This window comes from Manis javanica, chromosome 6 (genome assembly GCF_040802235.1).
Source record: "Manis javanica isolate MJ-LG chromosome 6, MJ_LKY, whole genome shotgun sequence".
NCBI classification, from domain to species: Eukaryota; Metazoa; Chordata; class Mammalia; order Pholidota; family Manidae; genus Manis; species Manis javanica.
The window spans coordinates 80449698-80472462 of record NC_133161.1 but is presented as its reverse complement, the minus strand read 5'-3'; the positions used below and the strand labels follow the sequence as shown (position 1 = coordinate 80472462).

The following is a 22765-nucleotide window of genomic DNA, read 5'->3' as shown; positions in this document are numbered from 1 at the left end:
AAATGACATGCTAAATGAATCATCAGTTAATACTTGATGAACTTTGAAACACTTCTTCGTGGTAATATATTACAGAATATCAAAACTCATTTCAGAAATTTATTATAGCTTATTTTCATTCCAGGCAAAACTTCTACGTTTTCTGTAAGAAGTTTATTATATTTCTTATTATTCGTATCATTATTTACATTATTAAAAAAAAACCTCTCCCAAGTGATATGCAACACTCAGGCCCTTCTCACTGCACTGGCCCCTAAACCTGTTCTGAGGCATCATCGTCCTCTTCCCTGGACACCTGCCACCAATACCTGCCTATCAGTTCTTCCTTCTTCCACCTTGCTTTTCTTCAGAATATTTTCCAAATAGTAGTCAGGGTGAATCATCTAAAATTTAAGCCAGACTGTTTCCTTCCTTGGATCAAAACCCTCCAATAGTGCCTACACCACTTTCAAAAGAGGCTTCCTGCTTCCCTGCTACACCAGCCTCCTTTTTCCTGGATGGGCGGGTCATGTTTCTCCTTAAACACATTTTGTCCAGCCAGGAACTTTCTTTCCCCGGCTCTCACCCTCGTCTCTTTCAGTGTTTACACAACTGTCATCTTCCAGTGAAGCCTTCCCAGACAATGCTAATTCCAACTTATTTTTTTAAAACTGCAGGTGCTCCGAATTGAGTTGCTCAAACTCTTCAATTCACAGCACACAAGCACCGAATTAGCATTGTCTGTAGGAATCCTTATTTGTTTGGTATTTAATTTTGTTCTTATTTTTCCCTTTTCATCCCACTAACTTCATCTCGCCATTCTCCCAATCCTAGGTACCCAATCTTGTGTAATTCCTATAATCAATACATCTTCTGTATATTTATTTATATGAATGTGTACATAATGGTATAGCCATAACCATATTTGTATTGCTTTTAACTGAAATATTACTGTAATATAAATTTCTTTCTTGTTGTCAATTTCCTCCCCACTCAAAGTTATGTTTTTGAAATCTATTGATTTTTTTATATGTAGATCTAGGTCATTTTTCTGACAGCTGCCTTTATGCGCATATAATGTATTTTATTTATACACTTCTCTAGTAATGGACCCATACATTGCCTCCAACATTACAACCACAAAATAAACTAGAAAGCATCACTTTACTAATGGCTTTGGAAGTCTTAACAAATAACTTATGTTTCATCAGTACTATTTCATATTTCATTTTTGTCCTTAGCTAAAGAAGACTATTATTCTTTATTGCCCTTGAAGAAACAAAGAGTTCAATTATTCCATCTCTCTCTCTCTCACACTCCATCTGTCCCTTTCTGAATCATTTTAATTATCATAGTACAGTGTGGTTGGTGCAATGATAGGGACGCTGAGGCTACAAAGAGAAGACGTCTCCGACAGAGTCAGGTGGAGTGGCCCGACGGACAGCTTATTGGAAGCGGTAAGCTGGGTCTCAGTGGACGAATATTTTCCAGGATAAAGCCATTTGGGAGGGGACATCACATTAAGTAAACAAAAGAGCATGAGCAAATGAAAGTGGAGGAGGAACCGTAGAGGCTGTATGAAAACTACAATCAGTTTTGATATAACCAGGATATAAAGTGGGAAAGAGGACATGTTAGGAGGTAAATTAGAGAAGCAGAAAGAGAGGCTTGTTGTATTAAAACCTAGCTAGAGTTAAGTAATTGAGTCGATCCGGGTCCATAGAAATGTTTTATGCTAGAGACTAGACAGCTCAGACAGTGGCTATGAAGGATGACTTTCGAAGATGATGACACTGTAAGTTAAGAGAACAATCAGGAGAGTAGGAAGTTCTCTGTGTGAAATGTGATAAAACCTAAAATTGAGCAATCATTAGAATGGGAAAGGGAAGAAATTTAAGAAACACTTAAGAGGTAAAATCTTCAAGGATTTGGCTGTTGCCCAACTGTGGAAGTGAGACAGTGATTGGTGATTGGGAAGAATAATACAGGAGGAGGAGTTTACAGTTATACAGCGCTAGAATTTTCCCTTCTTTCCTGTAGCAAAACAAAACAAAACTAAACTAAACTAAAACTGGTATGTTTTTCCCACCAATAAATTTGAATTTTCTGTGAAGTTTTATGTTGAAATTAGCACAGAATTTATTCTTAATAAATTAAGAAGATTGTATTTCTTTAAGTAACATAATATTGTATTTTTCCATAACATACCTCCATATTATCATGTCATGATAACAATTCAACGTAGGTTGAATTCTAGGCAATATTTTGGCAAGAAGAATAATTAGGCACTCAGTAATTTACAAAGCTTTAATTTTCAAAAAGCAGGTTTTTAAATAACACAATAATTCCATTCTCTTAATTTGTAATGCAATCATTTTCAGGAACATTTCAGTAGAATATCTTATTTTAAATATATCTAAACACTTTATTAAGGAAAAATATATGAACAAAGAAATGATTACAGTTAGTTATATGAGTTTAATATATCAAGTCAAACACAAGAAAACTCTCAATCTGAGATTGCTAATCCATATTCCTAAAGTCACAGAAAAACACATTCTGAAAATAGATCATATCCCAGAATTATGAAATATCCACAAGCCAATGGGCAACAGCTCATGTTAAATTTACTCTAGTAAACTCATTGCTAACTATAAAAAAGCTAACTGTATGTTGGCTAGGAAATATTAGATCAGTCTCAAAATCAAACCAAACTGCACAACTTGACCTAAATTTTGACCCAGCCAATTCATCATTAACTAAAGGAAATGAACTCAAACTATCAGACTATCAAATGGAACAAACATTTGAAGAAAAAGCTGTCTGTCTTGGAAATAAATTGCTGAAAAATGGTTCCTCTTCTTGTGGCCTCTTACAGTAACTGAAATCATTTTAAACTTTTCCTACCAATTAATACAGACAGAAGCCCCAGAAAATGTGCCCCTGCCTGACTTAGCACAACCACAGAACATGAAACAGACTCACATACTCCAGGACTGAAAAGTGCTCAGTCATTTACACCATTCAACCAATAATGCTGTTTCTCTGGCTTAATGAAATATTAGTGAATGGAAAAAAGTGAGACAAGGGCAAAGTAATAACTCAGGTCTCTTATTTTAGGAGATGGAATATTTTGATAAAGAAAATATTCTATTTCTTCTGGTTCAAAGAAATCCCTTAGTGTTCCCGGAGAACTTTCAAAAATGCAGTTATCAACATGTATGTCTTTGCAAATATAGGATTGTAACTTCTTTTGATTAAACCTGCTTTCAATAATTTAAGGATGATGATTTTTGAAGATGATGATACTATACATGAAGAGAGAATTAGGCGACTAGGGAGTTCTGAATTTTTGATCTCTTTGTATTATACCCTAGAGGTACAACATAAAAAATATTGAACTATTCCTCCCACTGTCTTCAGGATACAGCCTAGAAGTTTTTACTAAAAAGGTCAAGTACCTCATCTGAAGTTGACTGTTGGCTGGTGGTTTATGTCTTTTACTCAGAGAATCCTGCACATACACTCAGATGCTAATCAGCATATGGAACGAATGGATTCATTAGGCTTTCCTTATTTGGAATAGTATATATATATATATATATATATATATATATATATATATATATATATATGCACACACACACATGCACATGTATATACACACACACATACACACTAAGTTAGGAGAGCAAAATTTAAGTGTTCAACCTCAAACTACATTTTACTGTCCTAATTCATCTTTAAAATATGTGTTTTGATTGCACACCATATGGCCTTTTAAAACACAGCAAATTTCTTTAAAACTCTGGAAATCAAAGGTTTGTATTTTATCATTTTTCCAGTTTCCTTTATTTTATCCCTTTTTACACTGACCTCTGCTAACACTATTTTATTCTTTCTAAATCATACTCCTGTTTAACTATTGATCACTTACAAAGTGACCACAGCTGCATCACTTCAACTCTATGATGCTAGTGCCCAAAGCTCTTTTACTTGCATTTTGATTTCAAATCATTTTTAGAACAAAGGCATCTCATTGTCTTCCCAGGTCTGCCTATCCCCCTTTCTCCTACTGTTGCCTCTGCCTGTATTCTAGCCCTTCCCATTTCTTACTAGGACTATTGAATTCCCTCTTAAGTGGTCCTCTGAATCCATATGTGATCCTCAAATTCCATCCTTCACAGCACCAAATCTGATCATGTAATTTGCCTTCCTGAAATCCATCTCTAGCTTCTAATTGCTGATCTACAGCACAGAGTCTAAATTCCTCCTGACAGTGTCTAACATTTCATAAATTGTCTGAGCCATGATTACCTTTTCAAGCCTTGTCTCCCTCCAGCCCAGCATTCTGCTACAATCACACAGAAGTGCCCACAGGGTCACCAAAAATACATATTCATATTCTTGCACATTGCTAAGGCTTTGAACATGAAAGTTCCCCCTTATGGGAAACTTTGCCAGCCCTCCTCCAGTTAGATTACTTATCACTTTTATTTCAAGAACTATCTAAGAAAGTATTCTCTGCCAGGAAGGCTTTCTTTATCCACCCTAAAGCTGAGTGCCTTAATATTCAATATGCATTCACCTCTATTACAACTCTTATCTTGATTGTTCATGAGCGTATCTGTCCCAGGACACTGGTTCTTCCTGGTGGAGATTCATAATTAATTATTTTCTATAGATGCAGCTGAGCTTTGGGGGAAAAAAAGCAGTACAACCAATACAAATGCAGAGTTACTCTATTTTTAAATAGACTGTGTAGTTTTTAACTGAAGCAATATCATCCGAGTTCAGTTTTAGGTGGAAATCTCCTTAAAAAGTTGTTCATCAACATACAGGATTAGCATCACTTTTCAATATGTTTGGGTATGGCAGGTATATTCAAAGAATCTTAATTTTTAAGATTCGATCTCAATATTTTTGTGTATATCAACTTTGATTTCACAACAATTACTAGGATTGACTTGTCTTTTAGTCTCTGTGAGTCTTGATTTCTTGATTCAAAAAATGTTTATTGAGTGGCTGTTTTGTGCAAGTCTCCATACTAGGTACTGGGAATATTGTAAATATTATAATATCTCTTTGAGAGGGTTGTAGTGAGAATTGGGACTGCCCAATGTTTAAAGATCCCAGCAGAGTGCTTAATAAATAAATGGCAGTAGTGAGGCTGGGGTGGTTATTGTTGTTATGGAGGATGTGTGAGTGTTTTGAGAGGATGAGTTATCAAGTAGAAGGGATAGGTATATAAAAGGCAACAATGTCACAATGAAAACGTGTAAGGTTAAACTTGGCTACTGCTCCTTAGTATCAGTATTCCATAACCCCAGGGACAGTCTCTGGGCTTCAGAGGGCAATGTACATTACAGAAATCACAACCGTGTGCATTTGGCAAATGGTTAGCATCTGGTCTAGATGACAACGGTCAAAAATTGCATCTGCTTGGTGAAGGAGAATACTGAAGTGCAAAAGATGACTTGAGTAGATAGCAATTGTGTTTTAAAATAAAAGATTTAAACAGGCAAATGTTTTTCCTACAATTTTTATCATCACAGAGCAAATAATACATTGTTTTAGAGACTAACAGTCAAAACTTAGTAAAGAAGCAGTGTGCTCTCTCCTCGTAGCATATTTTCTCCTGTCGTGCTACTTTCTTATCTTTAAAGTTGGTCTTCCGGGCAAGTGTTAGTTGGCTGAGGAAGGGCTTCTTTTGTGAAACATACTGGATGTTTTTGGTCAGTTCTACATTTTGACTGAAATATAAAGAAAAAATTTTCCCTACAGAAGATTTTGTAAATTTCCAACCGGCTTTCTGGATAAAATACGTAAGAATGTTTCAATCCAATTAGAGAAAGCAACTAATAATCTATATGGTAGAAAAATGAATCTTTTTGTATAACATTAGTACTGCCAGGATATCTTTAACGAGTATGTTAGATAAAGAGAATACTTGGGTATGATAATTATTGCTAAAGAGTTTTAAGAGAATGTATATTCCTAATCATTTAGGGTAATAATAGGAACTTATTTACTGCAAATATGCCACCTTTTTCTTGTGCTTGTTGATACTATTTGATCACTATCTCTAAGTTTTTTATTTACTCATATGTCAAAAGGTTGAATCACTTTACATTTTATAACTTTTTTCAAAAATCAACGCTCCCATGTCTAACCCTTCATTTTCCCTAACCCTTATTAAAATTGCCAAGAAAAATTTACTGTCAAATATTTTTATCTGTTTCTTTGATTCTTTATATTCATAGCTCTCAAAAATAATTTTGCATTGCTTTTATAACTTATTGATTTTTTATTTTGGTAGATGGAAGTGACAATTTACATATTACATTGCAGTTTTGTACTTAGTTTTTCCTCAAATTATTAATTACTCTGTTTTACAATTTGCTTGGCTTTATGTGTATCTGTCTGTATTTGTTCCCGAAATTTCCATGAACACTAAAACCCCTCGTTTTTGCTTGGTCAGACACATCATGACCTCTGTCAACTCCTCTTTTCCCCTCCTGTGCTAACACCCCACTTATCCACCACTTGCAGCTAGAACTCTCCATATTTTGTTCAGACTTCCCAGGTAATCTCGGTGCCTGCTACATGGCTATTGTCTTTAGATTCTCCTCATTTCATCACTGAAGTTCTTACCCTTTTTTTTCTCTATTTTTTTTCTCTTGGTGTGTGTGTGTGTGTGTGTGTGTGTGTGTGTGTGTGTGTGCATGCGTGCACACGTGTGTGTTTGAAAAGGGTTTATTTTTCTATTTTGGTGGAGCAGATATTTTCAAATAACTTCCAGACAGGTAGCATGGAAAGTAAAAGTTTTGAGACCTAGTTGTCCCCCAAATGTTTTATTTAACCCTTACACTTGATGGATAGTTTGTGGATAGAATTTTAGTTTATTATCCCTTCCACTTGGCTTATAAGGGAATCAACTATTGTTCCCTGTCAAGTGTCTATTATTGCTGCTGAGAAATTGCATAGATTCTTATCCTTCCTCCTTTGCATATAATGCATTTTCATTAATTCATTGTCCCTAGAAATATCTGGAATCTTTTTTATATCTCTTGCTTTCTGAACTATTATGATGTAGTTCCATGGGGTAGATCTCTTTTTATTCATTGTCTTCCAATTTGGAGATATAAGCTATTTTTTGGAATAATATTTCTCTCTCTTCTCTCTACATTCTGTGGAATTACTACTAGTTAGAATTTGAAATGCATGGCTTTATTATTCACTTTTTATTTTTAATAATTATTAAAATTTCTCTTCAGTGAAATGCCAGTTCATAACATTTGACCATGTTTTTTTCTCTTTGAGCAAAATATAGGAGATATTTACATAGGCTACTAGTCATTTAATGATCATATGTGATTTTTTAGTCTATTCATCATTTGCTTGTTGCGTTTGTGTTTAGTTTTTTTTACGATATAAATTCTACCACGTTTTGCAAACATAAAAGGTCTGTCATTTCTTTGATGGTTAATGGGTTACCTATATGCTCAGAAAGCCAACCCCCACATTCCACCAATGTTATACAAATATTCTCCTAGATATACTTCAAATACTTTTATTATTTTATTTTGAAACTTTATCTCTTTAATCTAACTTAAAATTATTTGGTATATGGTGTCATCTAGTTCTCTTTCTTTTCTTACAGAAGAAAACTAGGATACAACTATTTGCAGACTAAACCATCTTTTTCTGTTGAACAGACATATCCCTTCCACTGAACTTTTATAGTAATATAATCACATATGCACTGTCTATGCTATTCCATTTGTGTATCTGTGTATTTTGTGTTAATACAATGATGTCTTGAATATAGTAATTTTATGGACATTTTTAATATCTGATACAACATTTTTTTGGGGGGAAACTACAGAGTGTCCATAATGTCACTAATGCTGACATTAGTTAATGGGCCATAATCATCAACAGTGCTGGATGTTTCTTTTCCAATTGCTGCAGACAGTTTTATAAATTTAACCATCAATATTAAAATAAAAATGTTGAGAAGTACAATGGACAAGAGTCAGGTAATACTAGATTATCTGTCTGTACCTTTTAACCCAGACTGTTCAATTAGCTGCTGTGTGACTCTGGCTGAAGGGTTTCATTGCTTTGAGTCTCAGGTTCCATACTATAAAGTGGAAATTATTCCACATCTCTATCTCCTACTGTTCTGTGACAAATGAATGAGATAATGTAAAGGCATTTAGAACAAAGTAAACACTATTTATCTGTAATATTTGTACATCTTGTTAATTTTCTACATCTATTATGAGAGGATATTCTTGGCTTACATTCATTACCCTTTGCTCACATATTATGTTACTCATACCCATGGACTGAACCACCACTACCTGTACTGTTCCTTCTCAGTAATTTCATTAACTTCGAACGCCGTGCACACACCCTGTTGATGCAGAACTGTGTGCTGGCACAGCATGGGCTTTTGTATCAGATACAACTGGGCCTGTGTCTTGAATTTCTCCCTAAAGTCACTAAAGCCCTCTGATTTTCAATTTCCTTGTACAAGACTTGTAGGGGAAAAAGAAGTCCTTGTGGGTTATTACTGAGATCTTGAATTTTCTGGTGGATAGCGCTCAAAAGAGAGAATGCTCCTCCCTGCTCCTGGTTCGCGCTAGGTGCTCTGTAGATGCTACTACATTATGACTGAATCTAGAGCCAAATTGGAACTATATTCTGAACTCTAGATTCATAATCCAACTACATTACAAGTATTATTTCTGATTGGATTTGTCATACATATTTCAATCCCCAAAGACTCCTAAATCGGATTTGAATACAGTAAAAGGTCCTTCTTCCATAGAAGGATTTGATATTGTAAGTGTTGATCCTGTCTCAATTGCTCATTAACGTTTAACAGATTCCCATTGTTTGCAGAAGCATTGAGAGCCCAAATCTAACCTGACTTTTCCAAATTTCCAGTTTCTCTGCTCTCTCCTTGTAGCCTTTGCTCTAGTTTCACTGAATTACGTTTCCCCTACAGGCCCTTAATCTTTTCTTCCATCTGTATCTTTCCTCACATTGTTCCTTCAGTCTGAAATCTGCCTCTCTTATTGACAGATATTTAGATCTTGTCCATCTTTCAGAGCAGTCGCCACCTGTAATCTCTTTTAAAAAACCATGCTGCTGACTCCTACCGATTTAGCAATCTTGGCAATAACGAAATCCCAAACACATAATTTACTCCATCACTTATGAATTTTTATCATAATTCTTCTTTGCATTATTGCTATTACAGGTGATAAAATGTCTAACAACAGATACGGCCCCATCTCCAACCAACACAAATGCTCGGCTGGCTATCCACACTGGTTGAGCATGTATGCTTACTGGATGACCATGAGATAGGACTGTCCTAGATCAGCAGCCCCCTCAGATCAGCATATGTATTGGATTGCTCTCTGTAGTCTCCAAATTTTTAACACAATGTCTTGCATGTATAGACATACTTATATTTAACACCGACCAACTTTAGAAATATAAAAAGCACAGTGTATCTGCTGGTAAACTTAGGGCAGCAAATTCACAAACAAGCAAACTTACTCAGTCTACTGAAAATAATTTTGTAACAAAATGTGCACCCTGGTTAGTTTCTAAGTACAGTTTGTGTAGGACAAGTAATCAAATGATACGAAAGAATCTGCTAATCACACTGCCTTTGATAATACCCTGACATCAAAATTGAGGGAAAATTAAATAACAGCACATTACCTTATTAATTTTAACAGCATGGCTATAATAATAAATATACCATACATAAATTTTATCCACTGCCATCATCAAAGAAACTGAAATTTAATAAAGATAATTTTTTAATTAAAAAATTAAACTCCTTGAGAGATCATTCTTGATATTGGTAAGATGAAGTGAATTAGAAAATACCAAAATAATGAAAGGAGAAATGATGCATAGAAGACAAAATAAAAACATTACATATTTAATGTGCAAGTTCCTTATTTTAATTAGAGATAGAGCCTGAAGAAATAGGAATTAGGTGACAAGGTCTAGAAGGTGACAGGAATTTTTCTTCAGGAACAAGATCATAACTGTTACCTGAGTTGTGGGAACTCTACTGGGAGTCCCTGGAGTACAAGGACTGTGTCTCATTCCACATCACACCCCTGTGCCCCCAGCAAGCGGTCGGTAAATATTTGCTGAGTGACTTACTGGATGATCTAGTAACAGCTGTGATTATGTTCTAATTGTTATTTTTTTATATTTTATTTTTCTCTTTTTGGGCTAACTTTTAAACAGCCCAGTTGGACAGGGCATGAGGAAATTAAATGAGTATGTTGCTTTGCACACTTAGATATTCCAATTTATAAACACTTATAAATTTTCTCCAACCATTTTTCCTATTTTCTCCAACCATTTTTCCTATTTAAAAAGAGAAAATTGAAGGAGAAAGTGATTTTTTAGAAAGATCTGTTTTGTGGTTATCAAAACAAGATAGCAATATAGAGGATTTCAGTACTGAGGCCTAGATTTTTACTGGTTGAATGTAGGAAGTCATTTCTATTCCAGAGTTGTTTTATGGACTTTGCAAAACGTTTATTCACCTAAAAAGAACTTGTCCTAATCACTGTTAGGTCTATGTATAAAGTATATATCTGTATAAAATAGACTTGAGATAGAAGTTAAAATGAGATTTTTGTGGTCTTTATAGATCTCCATTATTGCTACATAAATTGTTATGCTTTCTTTTTCATAAAAAAAAAACATTTCAAGTAAAATATGGAATCAGATCTTGTCCTCTACCCTAGCTCCCCCGTCTGCCTCTTAGGTTCACATTATTGGTCATGTGCTTTCACAAACTCGATTATTTGAAACATTTTATGAATTGAGCTTAATCTACTTCTATAATGGTAGAGGTTTATTTGTTCTAGCCCACTGAAAATGGAAATTGAATGATTAAATTCAGGCTTTCAAACATACTTAAGAAAATAAATGATTTATTAGAGTTATTTGTTCCTTAAGTGCACACAGCCAGGCAAACGAGACCTCATACAAAGGTGGAATTCGAGTGCCTGCTGCTAATGTTTGTGAACACTTGGTTAGGAGAATCAATGGGTCAAGCCAGTAACTGTGTATAGTATATATGAATGCCCCATAGCAAAGAATAACACTGTTAAATACACCTACTAAGAAAATATATGAAAGGGCCAGATTGTCTGTCTTGAGGGTATCAGAGGTTATTAATGAGTTGGGAAAACACTTGTTAGTATAATTGGAAAGCCTACTTTTTTTCTAAGTCTTTAAGATAAGTGGTTTTCTATAGCTATCCCAAAGAGTGCATGATATTTTATCAGTCTTGACTAATGTCACTCTTTTGGATGGAGTTCAAAAGGTTCTCTCTTCTAACCACTTCTAATTTAATAATGGGTACAGTTCAAGGGACATTAATCATGTGCTGAACACAGTACTTATTTGCAGTTTATATTGTGCACTTACATAAATTGTGAAAAGTCCAATCATTCATTAGCAGAGATAGTCCACAAGAAAATTACTGTTTTCTACTACAGCTTATGTCAAAACCCAAAAATCTTTGACTGAACTCATAGTGTGACCCACTAAATTAATCTCATGCCGTTTTCAAGATTTATGTGTCACGTCTATCGAGAAGATGAAACATTATTAGAGAAAATGACTATGTAGGAAATAGATTTAAAAAAATCAGAACCCAGAATAAGATTTGCTCAATAAGTAGAATAAGGATGTGGCTACTTAGCATTTAAAAAGTCTCAATAACATGCTCAACATAAAATTTCAACTGCATAAAATATTACGTTTTGTATTCTGTATACTGTAATTACAAAACAAGAAAAAAATTCTATGAAAACAAACTGTCTAAAAGTGATTAATTAAAATCTGTGATATACTTTTGATTTAAAGCATGCATATCTTGGAAGCAACCCTAAGTGTATATTGCTAGATGAATAGTAAAGAAGATGTGGTACATATATACAATGTAATATTATTACTCAGTGATAAAAAACGAACAAAATTTTGCCTTTGTGACAATGGATGGACCTATAAGGTATTATGTCAAGTGAAATATGTCAGACAGGGAAAGATAAATGCCATATGATCTCACTTATATGTGGAATCTAAAAAACAGAAGAAATGAACAAATAAGCAACAAACAAAACAGAAACAAGACTCCTAAAAAAGAGAACAGATTGGTGGTTGCACAGAGGTGGGGATAGGGGAATATGTAAAATAGATGAAGGGGACAGAGAAGTATAAACTTTCAATTGTAAAACAGTCATGGTGATAAAGTACAGCATAGAGAATATAGACAATAATACTGTAATATCTTTCTATGATGACAGTAACTATACTTTTTGTGGTGAACATTCACAATGTATGTAATTGTTGAATCACTATGTGTTATGCCTGAAACCAATATAATATTGTATATCAACTATTTTTCAATAAAAAAGTAATGTATGTATACCTTTGGAGATCCATTTCCCTTAGAGTGGACCAAGGTATTCATTAAACAAAGTGCTTAAATGAATTATATGAAAGACTCAAGAATGAAAGACATGTCGAAATCAAGATGAACTGGGACATTGCAAGATGTACAATTCTAAGAAAACTACTCATCTACAAAGAGACACTGTTCTACTGTTCTGATCCAGTCAGGAAACCATATATTATGTTGGAAAACAAATTGAGCTAACTCTGCTTTGTTTGTTTTTGTTTTTCTCATGAATTGGCTGTTTATCCTGACAATAAAAGGAAGTTGGGGCAATACTCTGGATCACTCAAAACAAATATTCGTCACAGACATGGTATCTCAAATAAAACACAAAGTTGACTCCGTATATTTATGGGAACAAAAACAAAATTGATGTCTTCTTATCTGCTTAAAACAAATCAATTCTTGTCTAATTAAATAATTTTCTCCCTATCCTCTGTCTATACATTATTTTTAATTTAAAATTATTTCTTAAGGTTTAATATTTTTTGCTTTTTTCTTCTCCATATTATTAGCAATCTCTTTCTATACCTCTTATAGAACTATTCATGCCCAACTTCATATAGATATATAAATTACAAACCTGCTTATTGTCTAAATGTCAGAAGTAACTTAATAAAAAAATCTGTCAAAATATTGTTACCAAAAAAGGCACATGACTATAAAGGATCCACATTACATTACAAATTCCATCTTGTTTCCATCCTCAACACCCTACCCTCTGCTCAAAAACTAATCTGAGATTAATTGTTGAAAAGTGTCGGTTCACTAAAATATAAATATTGACTCATAAGCTTGAATAAAATATAAAGTAACCTCTGATTGGCTCCTTCTTGGAAAACAAGAATGTTTTCTGTGGGACTAATATGAAGGAAGGAGCTGTATTAGGATGAACACTTTCTATTCATTGACAGCTGTTAACATTCATACTAAAATAATTTTATTTATAAACTTTAAGATTAAAAGAAAAGTGAAATTAAGTAACTAAAACTGTAAAAACTACACATGAATTGCTTCTCCATATATCTGAATTCTAGAGGCATGTCGAAATCAATGGCCATTACATTTATGTATGATTGTATTTTTATTCATTCATTGTGATTATATTGTTTATTCATTCACTCAATAAACTTAGTTGAAACAACTCTATGGGCAAGATTTTCTGCTAAGTGCTGGGACACCAGGATGAATAAACCATAGCTCTGGTCTGGGAGTTGTTCAGCCTTATGGAGGAGACAGGCATAGAAACAAGTAACTTTAGATCAAGGAAATGTGATAAAATATGCAAATTATGGTGTAAATTCACACAGGTTTTGTGAGTGGTGTTAAGAGTATCAGAGGAGAAAGAAGCAAAATGGAGAAGAGGGTTAAGTTGAGGGGATATGCAGTTTCATGCATGCGTGGGATCTCTGGGTGAAATACTGGGCTGGTGCTAGACCTTCGTGCCCTCAGATGCATTCTCTGTCTCTTCTGCCTTTGTCTGGGAGTTGGGGCCCTCTTGGATGTTTCCAAGCCCCTCTGTCAGTCGGCTTCCAGGTGGAGTTAATCAAGCACCAGCAGAGATTAGAGGATGGGAGGAAGGGAGAAATTGAGATGTTTCTCCCCATCCTTTCCTTATTGGCCTCAGCATATATTTCTGGCATTTGCTGTGTCTCTTCTTGGTCTCTTGCTCCCAGCAATACAGGCTTGTCCTGGTCTCAACTTTCACTGGCCTCCAGTCTACAGAGACAGTAGCTTCCTTCTGCTACTTCACTAGCCCCTGGTTTCTCAGGCTCGTCCCTGAGTATATAATAATTGAGAGTCATAAATTTCCTCTATTTTAAGTATTCAGAGTGATTCCTATTTTCTTGGATGGACACAAGTGCTTGGCAGACATGAGCTATCTGAACCTGAATTCCAGGGAGTTTGGATGGTAGATTTGGGACTCATCAACATATAGGTGAGAGTTGATGGGTTTATGCAGTCAGGGTAGGTGAAAGAATTGGTGGATTGAGGATGGAAGTTGGAGATGTGCCATAACTAGACAAAGCACAGTCTTTGAATGAGTCCGAACAATTTTTAGTAGAACCAGAAAAATGTGATATCCACTTAAGTCCACAGAAACCTACTAGGTATCACTTAGACGCAGCATTTGTCAGATGAGGTTTCTGAGGATACAAGTCAGGTAGCAAGTTAGGTTATGGGATTTCAAACTCAAATCTAGGTCTCCTTTTTCCCCATATAATGTCCTTGTGACACCATGTCATTAATCATGCTTTTTAACAGCATGTGATTTGGTAACATTTTCCTCAGTTCACGGCACTTATTCTTATCCTCTGTGACGTTTGTACTTCAGTACTTTTTTTAGGTATAACCAGTATATAGTATTATTTACCTTCATAGATAATTTTAAGAATTAAATGAGATAATACATGAAAAGTACTTAGAACAGTGTAAAGTAATTAGGATAGTTAAAATTACTGAGAGGTTGGTACAATTCATGAAGGATATCAGTGCTATCAGATCGTGTCACAATATTATGAAAGATAAGCTAGTCATCACACATCTTCCAGATACTGATTATGTGTTTACTCAAGTTAAAGATTTTTTTCCCCTTTGTAACACATTCATTATTTGTTTAATAAAACCAAGTTTAATTTCAAATTATATTTTTCACTTGAGAAGTTAGGGAAGTCATTTTTTTTTCTATAGAATAATGTTTATACCATTAGTTTCCTCTCTACTCCATATATATAAGGATTTCCATTGACTTAAATAAGATTTCATGATTTAATTTCTATTTGCATGGTATTTTAATGTAAAAGTGTTTTGCATTTCAAGTAGATTTTTTTTTCCTTGAGAAAGTCTTTTGAGTTTCTTTGCTGTCATTCTTTTCATTCTTCTTTCTCCTTAACATATTTACTATCCCAAAGTGCTTAAATGTCAAATATCAATGAGGACATTGGGGAATTGTTAAATGAAGTTATAATTCTAATTTCATAGATAATATAGACAATGATGACTTACTTCCTAGTGCTTTTTCCATTAGTACTTAAGAAATTTACATTCAGATTAAAAGAAAAACAAATCAAATACTTAGAGTGTAACATGGATTTAACCAAAATCCAGTATGATAAATTTTAACTTACCTTCAGTGTCTGCTAGCCCCACTCCTACTCCTGGTTGTTTTACAGGATCTTGCCCATTCTGCCCCATCTTCCCTCTGTTTAAAAAGAATATAATAGGTTATATATTCAGTTAGGATCTCCTAAATGCAAATGAGGAGGCCAAGTTCACAAAAAATAGAATGACATTATATATTCAGGCCTGTAATAAATTACTTGAATAGCAAATATAAACACAAAAAATTGTTAATTTATGCTAATAATTCATGTTAATAGGAAGTTTTTATTATTCCTACTTAGTCTAAATATAATTCCTCAAAATTCAGTCTTACCTGTTGATCCATTTATCAAACATCAGACCATCATAAGTTTTCAAATTTTGTTTTAGAATTGGGGGAGGGGGCATTTTTTTCCATTTTTAACTCAAGAAGTGAGGAGAGTTTTTATATCTTTACACTTTGTTATGAAGAGCTGTATAGATCTTTTGGTGATAAGGCAAATTTTGAACTAGCCAATAACATAATAATATTGTAATAACACAGATTTTTATTTCTTTCACTTAGTCATTTTCTTTCAGATCCTTTCTGTGCTTTCAGCTGTGTTAGCACATCGGCTTTTGATGTCAGACTGCTTGGTCTCTGCTTCTGGCTTTGCTATTTCATGCCATGTATCATCTAAGGCAAATCTACTTAACATGGTGAAGACTATTTCTTTTATTTGTATGTAACATAAGAATAGTAAGACCTTTTCAGTATGAGAAAATCAGATGGAAAATGTATATAAAGTGCTAAATACAGTGCCTGAAAAACATCATAAGATTCAGTAACTGTAAACTATTAATTAGGTAGGTATGCATATAACAACAGCTTCAGAATTCAGCCCAAGTCTACTCACTTTTAGTTCTAGACTCAAAACTTTCTGGAAGGTCAAATAGATGAAGAATTCATGGTACAGTGCTCAAAGTACCATGAATTCAGCAAAAAGACTACAGGCCACTTATTTCTTCAGTCAGAGGAGAAGTTACATGGCCTACAAAAGATTTTGGAAATGCCTTTATGGGTGCACTATAGAACATCACTTTTCTGAGATGTTCTTAAAAGATGAAATAAAAACACTTAAGTGTTATGTTAAAAAGGGTACTTGAACAAAAGAATGTCTTGCTACTATACTTTGTAGACAATAATTCTAGCATAGCAGAATTTACTAACAGTTAATTCTTACTTCCCAAAAAAATATTTGGTTTGCTGAATTTATTGAAACTGTGACCATACCTATTTCTTAAGAATCCAATTATATTTTACTTGAAAACTTCTGTAAAGATCCTCTTATCATTCTATGTGGTTTTGCATATATCAAAAAAGGAACAGATGCAAATTCAGAAATTATTTTATTTTGAAAACCATTACATTGAACTATTAGAACAATTCTAGGTCAAAGGTTAAACACAAATTTTTATTAAGTGATTATGTGTAAGACTAAGTGCATGTAAAAATTTAGACTATATATACACAAATATATAGTTTGTATCCGAGTATATACAAAAACATACATGTATATTTGTACACATAAATATACATACATATATAGTCTGCATCTTAATACATATTTGCAAAAACGTCGATTAAGCAATGCACAAAACTTCAATTTGTGTAATTGCTTCAGTGAAATTCAGGGCAAGTAGTTGATGATTAAAAAAAATTAACTCAGCTCTGTCAGGATTAAACAGGGAGAAAAGCTTAGTAACTTAGTAAGCAATCACTACTTTCACCTTTAGCTCTCACTAGTAGAGCAAGCAACAACATACCTTGCTACTGAGCGAAACTCAATTGAAAGTGAAGATCATTTTAGTAGTGTTAATCTAGATCAGGGTGCTGAAAAATTATTAACCAATTCTATGCCCAATTTTAACAAAATAATTATAATTTTTAGTAATTGTAATTGTAAAAGTTAATTTTTGAAAATTTTTTATTTGCTCTTGGGTCTTATATTTCATAGTTTAATGGTGATATTCAGCGGCAGCCTTCACCACTAAATGAAAGCTGATTTTAACATTATATACTTAATAATGCATTTCTGTGATCATACAGAAAAGTCTTGCAGCTGTGAAGCTAAATGAAATGCAAAGGAAATGTAACTGTGGGTTCTTTGAAGGATGCATTTTTTCCAGAATTCCCAATAAACAGTCTTCAGCTCATAACATTCTGTCTACACAGTTTATAATTCATATTTGTTAATCAACCTCCAAATAGTTATTGAACATTTGTTTGCCCATGAAATAAATGTGTTAGGCACAAAAGCCCATATGAAAGAAATATCAAATACTGCTTCTTACAAATAATCTGTAATGCTTTAGGAAAGAGAATTTTCTTTATGCTCATAGGGCAAAACAGTAGCCATCTTAGTGGTTTTGAAAGGCTTTGATTTATAAGACAAACAGGAAAATGGGAAAAAAAGTTGGAATGTGGTATGTATGTAAAACATACATAATCTACTTGTAGCTCACACATTCAGATATTCAGGGAATAATGCAGTTTTCTCTTTGGAAGTTAGAATTTTCTCATCAGTGTTAAATTATATATTTTGAATGACAGAAAATTTGGGAAGATATCACGTGATGTGTGGCTTAAAACCTTTGCAAATTCATGTGATACTCAGCTTAGAGAGAAGAATGTGATGAATTTGTTGAAATTCTCTTCAAACTAGATCATCAGAGATGGAGATTAATGAAATTAGTCTCCTTTTAGAAATAATTTCTAATAAAAAGGAACTGATGAAACACAAATATTTGCTGAATCCATAGCCTAAATCTCAAAAAAAAAGAAAGAAAAAAAATAGATGGACAGGTAATCCAATAATTAATCAGTTTAAATAGGAAAAATGTAAGTGAAAATCACATAATAAACATATTTTTGCTGTACACATCCATTTTCCCCATTATTTTGCTTTGTCAACTGAGCCATTACCTAAATTCCGGGAATCAAAAGGAAAGATTTATGAAAACATTGACATACATACGTTAAAGTTCTACTCCCAGAGAAGGCTTGACTCAACATTGGAGGAAACGAGAAAGAATTTTTAACAAGGGCACAGACCAGGGTCTGCAAACTCTTTCTGTAAAGGGTCAGATAGTAAATGCTTGGAAGGGTCTCTGAGGCAACCATAGGCAAGTCCACCCCTGTGTTCAGAAGCAGCATTAGGTAAGACATGAGCGAGCAGGTGTGGCTGCGCTCTAACAAACTTAATTTATGGACACTCAAATTTCAATTTCATATCATTTTCATGTGCCAAGTAACACTACTCTTTTTCCTTTTTTTTTCCTCCTCAAACATTAAAAACGCAGAAGCTGCTTTTTCACTCACAGCCCTTGAAAAAAACTAGGCGGCAGGCTGGACCCGCCCTGGCCTGGATCCTGCAGCTGGATGGCCAGAAGTGGTGGTTTTGATAATGTAGAATACTACTTACCTGGCAGGAGAAGGGAAGGTCAGCAAGTTTCGGTTTTGATATTGGAACAAACATAACCACATATTTATCTGCACGCTGCTAAATTTTGCCACCAATACGACTAAACCTATCCTAACACATTCTAAACACAATCTGCTTTAGTTTTACATTGATGTGCATGCAATATGATTTTTTTGAGGCTTAACATCTTACAAATTTATTCCAAGAGTATCTACTCAGGGACCTAGATATGACTTGATATTTATTCTAGAAAATATGGAAACATTCCATGGAAAAAATGGAACCTTCCATTTTAATTGTATTGAGATTTATAACTGAAAAGTAATTTCTGAGTAGCCCAATGTATTTTCTATTTCAAATATGATACATGAGTTCTTTCAATATGTTTCAACCTCTCCTGATTCAAAGCAAATTCACTTAATCTCAAATACCAATAATGTTTGTGTTTGGTCAGTATGTGATTAAAGCATCAGTATACTGCTCTGAACTTGATTCAGCCATGGCCAAGTTATCATTTAGCCGTTTTCCTATTAAATGCAGATTGTACTGATTAAGCGGTCTTGGTGGTGATCAGCATTGGTCTCTAGAATTAACCCAAGTAACTCAATCTTTCCTGAACAGTATATTTATTATTTTTTTATGTAGGCATAAACAGTTGAAGTCCTTCAGGGACAATGACTCAGAATTAGATAATTATCTAGTTATTTCCTGTTAAATGTTAAGAAAAGCTTACTCATGGGTGCTGTTAACTTTGCAGTGAAAAATAAAAAAAGGAGCACTCACATCCTTGGAAGAGGAAACAAGTTGGCGTCCCCCGCGGCGCCGCCGCCTGCCTCACTGTCCGCGCCGTGCCCGCTCCCGAAGCTGCTGCCCGTGGGGCCGGACGCCGAGCTCTCCGCAGGCCGGTGAGTGGCGGGCTTGGCTGCATGGTGCGGGAAGAGTGGACAGCACAGACAGTCAGTGGCATGCCCACTGATCCCCAAGTGCATAACCCTACGTTTTCTTTATTCACATGTACAAAGAAACGTCTCTAGCAAGAACCTCACATTTCTTAACCTGCCTTTCATTTTCTTTTCTTTCACCAATAATGCTCAGTGGCAACACTGAAGGTCTTGACTCTTTTTATTGGACATGAAGGAAAAAACAATCACTTCTAAGGATAACCCATCATATTTTTAGACGGAGTTAAATAGCACGTAAGCAGTCTATTATGATAATTATAATTATTATTACTTTTGTGGCTTATTTGTATGGTATTGCAATAATGATGTGCCAAACACTTAAGAATTTGGGCTATTTCATGGAGAAAGGACTTTAGAAAGAATTGCGTAGCTGGAGGCAGCAGGATAAGGAAAAATTACTTAATTATTTTCCTACTAGTTATCAATAACCTGTTTTTTTCCTGAGAAGTGAAGATGCAAAACTGAACAGGTAGTTTCAAGAAGCAATTGAAAATTGGGTGCTTGCTTGTGTGTAGCTCTACCAACTCTCTCCAGGAGGTTTTTAATTTTAAAGTATTTGTTTCGGGCAGGCATTTCTTAGTTGATGACTGGGACTCGTTCAAAAAATGCCGTGAGTTTGATTTTGTGGATATAAGAATCCCTATTCCCATAAAACATGATAATTTTGTGCTGTAAATTATGCAGGAGTACTCCATTGTTAGGGGAGTACTCCTAGATCAGAGGAGACTTGGAAGGAACTTTTGCTGCAAAAAGAAGGAAAAGAAAACATCTACTTCGGAGGAGACAAACTTCTCTAGGCAGAGTTCTGAAATTGTCCTCTGCCTCACGGGCAGGGTTTAAGAGCATGACTTTTGATCATAGCGATGTGGTTTTGAATCCCAACTCATTCTGGAGGCAATCGAAGATATCTCAATTTCCTCATTTGAAACTAACGGGGTCCATGATGCCCCCTCAGAAGCCTGACTATGAGGAGTGAGGTGGTCAGTGCTGAGTAACTCACTTCATCTTGTGGTTTGATGTACCACACCCCAGAAGACCTCCTCTACAGGGCTTCACTGTCCATGGCTGCTTCTTACTGCCTTTGAGCAGACATAGCCCCTAACAGTGAATTTGCCTATTCTCTTCTAATTCTAGACACATTCTAGGCTACAAAACCACATAGAGTCTCTCCCGGCCATAAATACACCTCTGTTCAATCAGGAGTTTCTCAAGCAGACATATAGATTCACACTACCTGGTGAAGAGCTGGTAATGATCCTAAGATATTTACATTCTTCTTAAGGAGATGTATACAAACACAGTGATTCTTAATCTGGTGGAATTTTCATATAACCAATATAACCAAATGAAGTGAAAAATATGAACATTGTGAGTGAGAGGAAGTGCACCATCAGGGTAGTCAGGATCAAGTCTTCCAAAGGTTTTAGCTTTTCCCCACTTTTTTCCCTCCTTCCATTTCAGAACAACATATTCTCTGAAATCACCAGGACTTTGGATGACATCTATTCCAGTGATAGTGTGGTCACTTTCTCAGAACAGGGAAATAGGAAATGTTTGTAAATTATATATCAGGTGTCTGTAAGTTGGGAATAGCTCTTTAGAAAAAGGCTTGGATCTTGTTAAATAGCCAGTCACCAATGAATTACTAGTAATGCATAGAACATATAGAAACAGAATAGTTATGTTTGTTCAACATTTTCTTCAACTAATGTAGAGGAAACCCTGATGGTGTAATTACTGTTAAAAAGAGGACTTTTTAAAAGGATAACTTAACAATGTAAAGGTGATATGACTATGACATAAAAATTATGAACATTTATGAAGTGAATTAAACTGTATAATCAACCACATAATAAGTCAGATTAGTCAACTGATTGTAAGCAAAGGAATGCTGCCATACTTTGACTGACATTATATAATCCAACCAAAAAATTGTTAATATTTTAGGATGATACTGAAGGAAACACTGTAATTTCATCAACTGGAAAACTCTCAATATATTATTTTTAAAGGCAAACATTAATTAATATGTACATTTAAGTCAACTTACTTTTACTAAATTAAAACAATTTTTATCCAAGAGCAATGTCACAATATATCAAACTAGCTACATTACAGACAGGATGCCTTATTTACATTTTAAAATATTCAGTCTTGTCTTTTGTGAATTATGATTTTACCTGGTGCAATTTCTAGTTCTATTCCTCTTCTGAGAAATTGTAGATATGTATAGAATGTAAAATGATATAAGAGGAATTGAACGAGGCTAGGAATAGATTTGAGGAAAGAATGTTTTTCATCTTGTCTAGGTGAACAGAAATCTCATTTGGAAAGTCTGAACAAGTGCTGTCAATTGAAATGCAGGCAAATACTTTATAAGAAATTTGAAAAGAAAGAAAACTAAATCTAGGAGACATATACATATACTGGACTAAGTTCAAGTCTACCTAACATCTTCGAAAATAAAATTACATGTAATGTTGAGTCATAGAAATTCGGGCAGTTAGAAGTTAGATGAATAATTCAAATAAATGATACTTGGCATTATCTTAAAACATCTGGTGCTTTATTGAATTTTTTCTTCTCAACCTGGTATGTAAATATAGAGTAGAGATATTTAGTTAGTTTCTGAAAATGAATTCAGTTAAAATGCAGAATGACCTTTGCTTTTTACTGGGCTCTGTCTATATAGCACAAAATGCAATTAAACATAGAAATGCAGAAGTTTTGATAAACTG

The 22765-nt window shown here is 34.4% G+C and overlaps 1 protein-coding gene across 3 annotated transcripts in view; it reads right to left on the bottom strand.

The window, feature by feature from the left end:
* The window catches only part of PCLO (piccolo presynaptic cytomatrix protein), a 421109-nt gene that overhangs the window by 23646 nt on the left and 374698 nt on the right, over window positions 1–22765 (bottom strand). For all 3 annotated transcript variants that reach the window (XM_073238908.1, XM_073238910.1, XM_073238909.1), the window contains 2 exons: window positions 19849–19987; window positions 15628–15701 (listed from right to left, as the gene is read on the bottom strand). In XM_073238908.1, the coding sequence (XP_073095009.1) occupies window positions 15628–15701; window positions 19849–19987 (213 nt within the window). The remainder of the gene's footprint in view (window positions 1–15627; window positions 15702–19848; window positions 19988–22765) is intronic.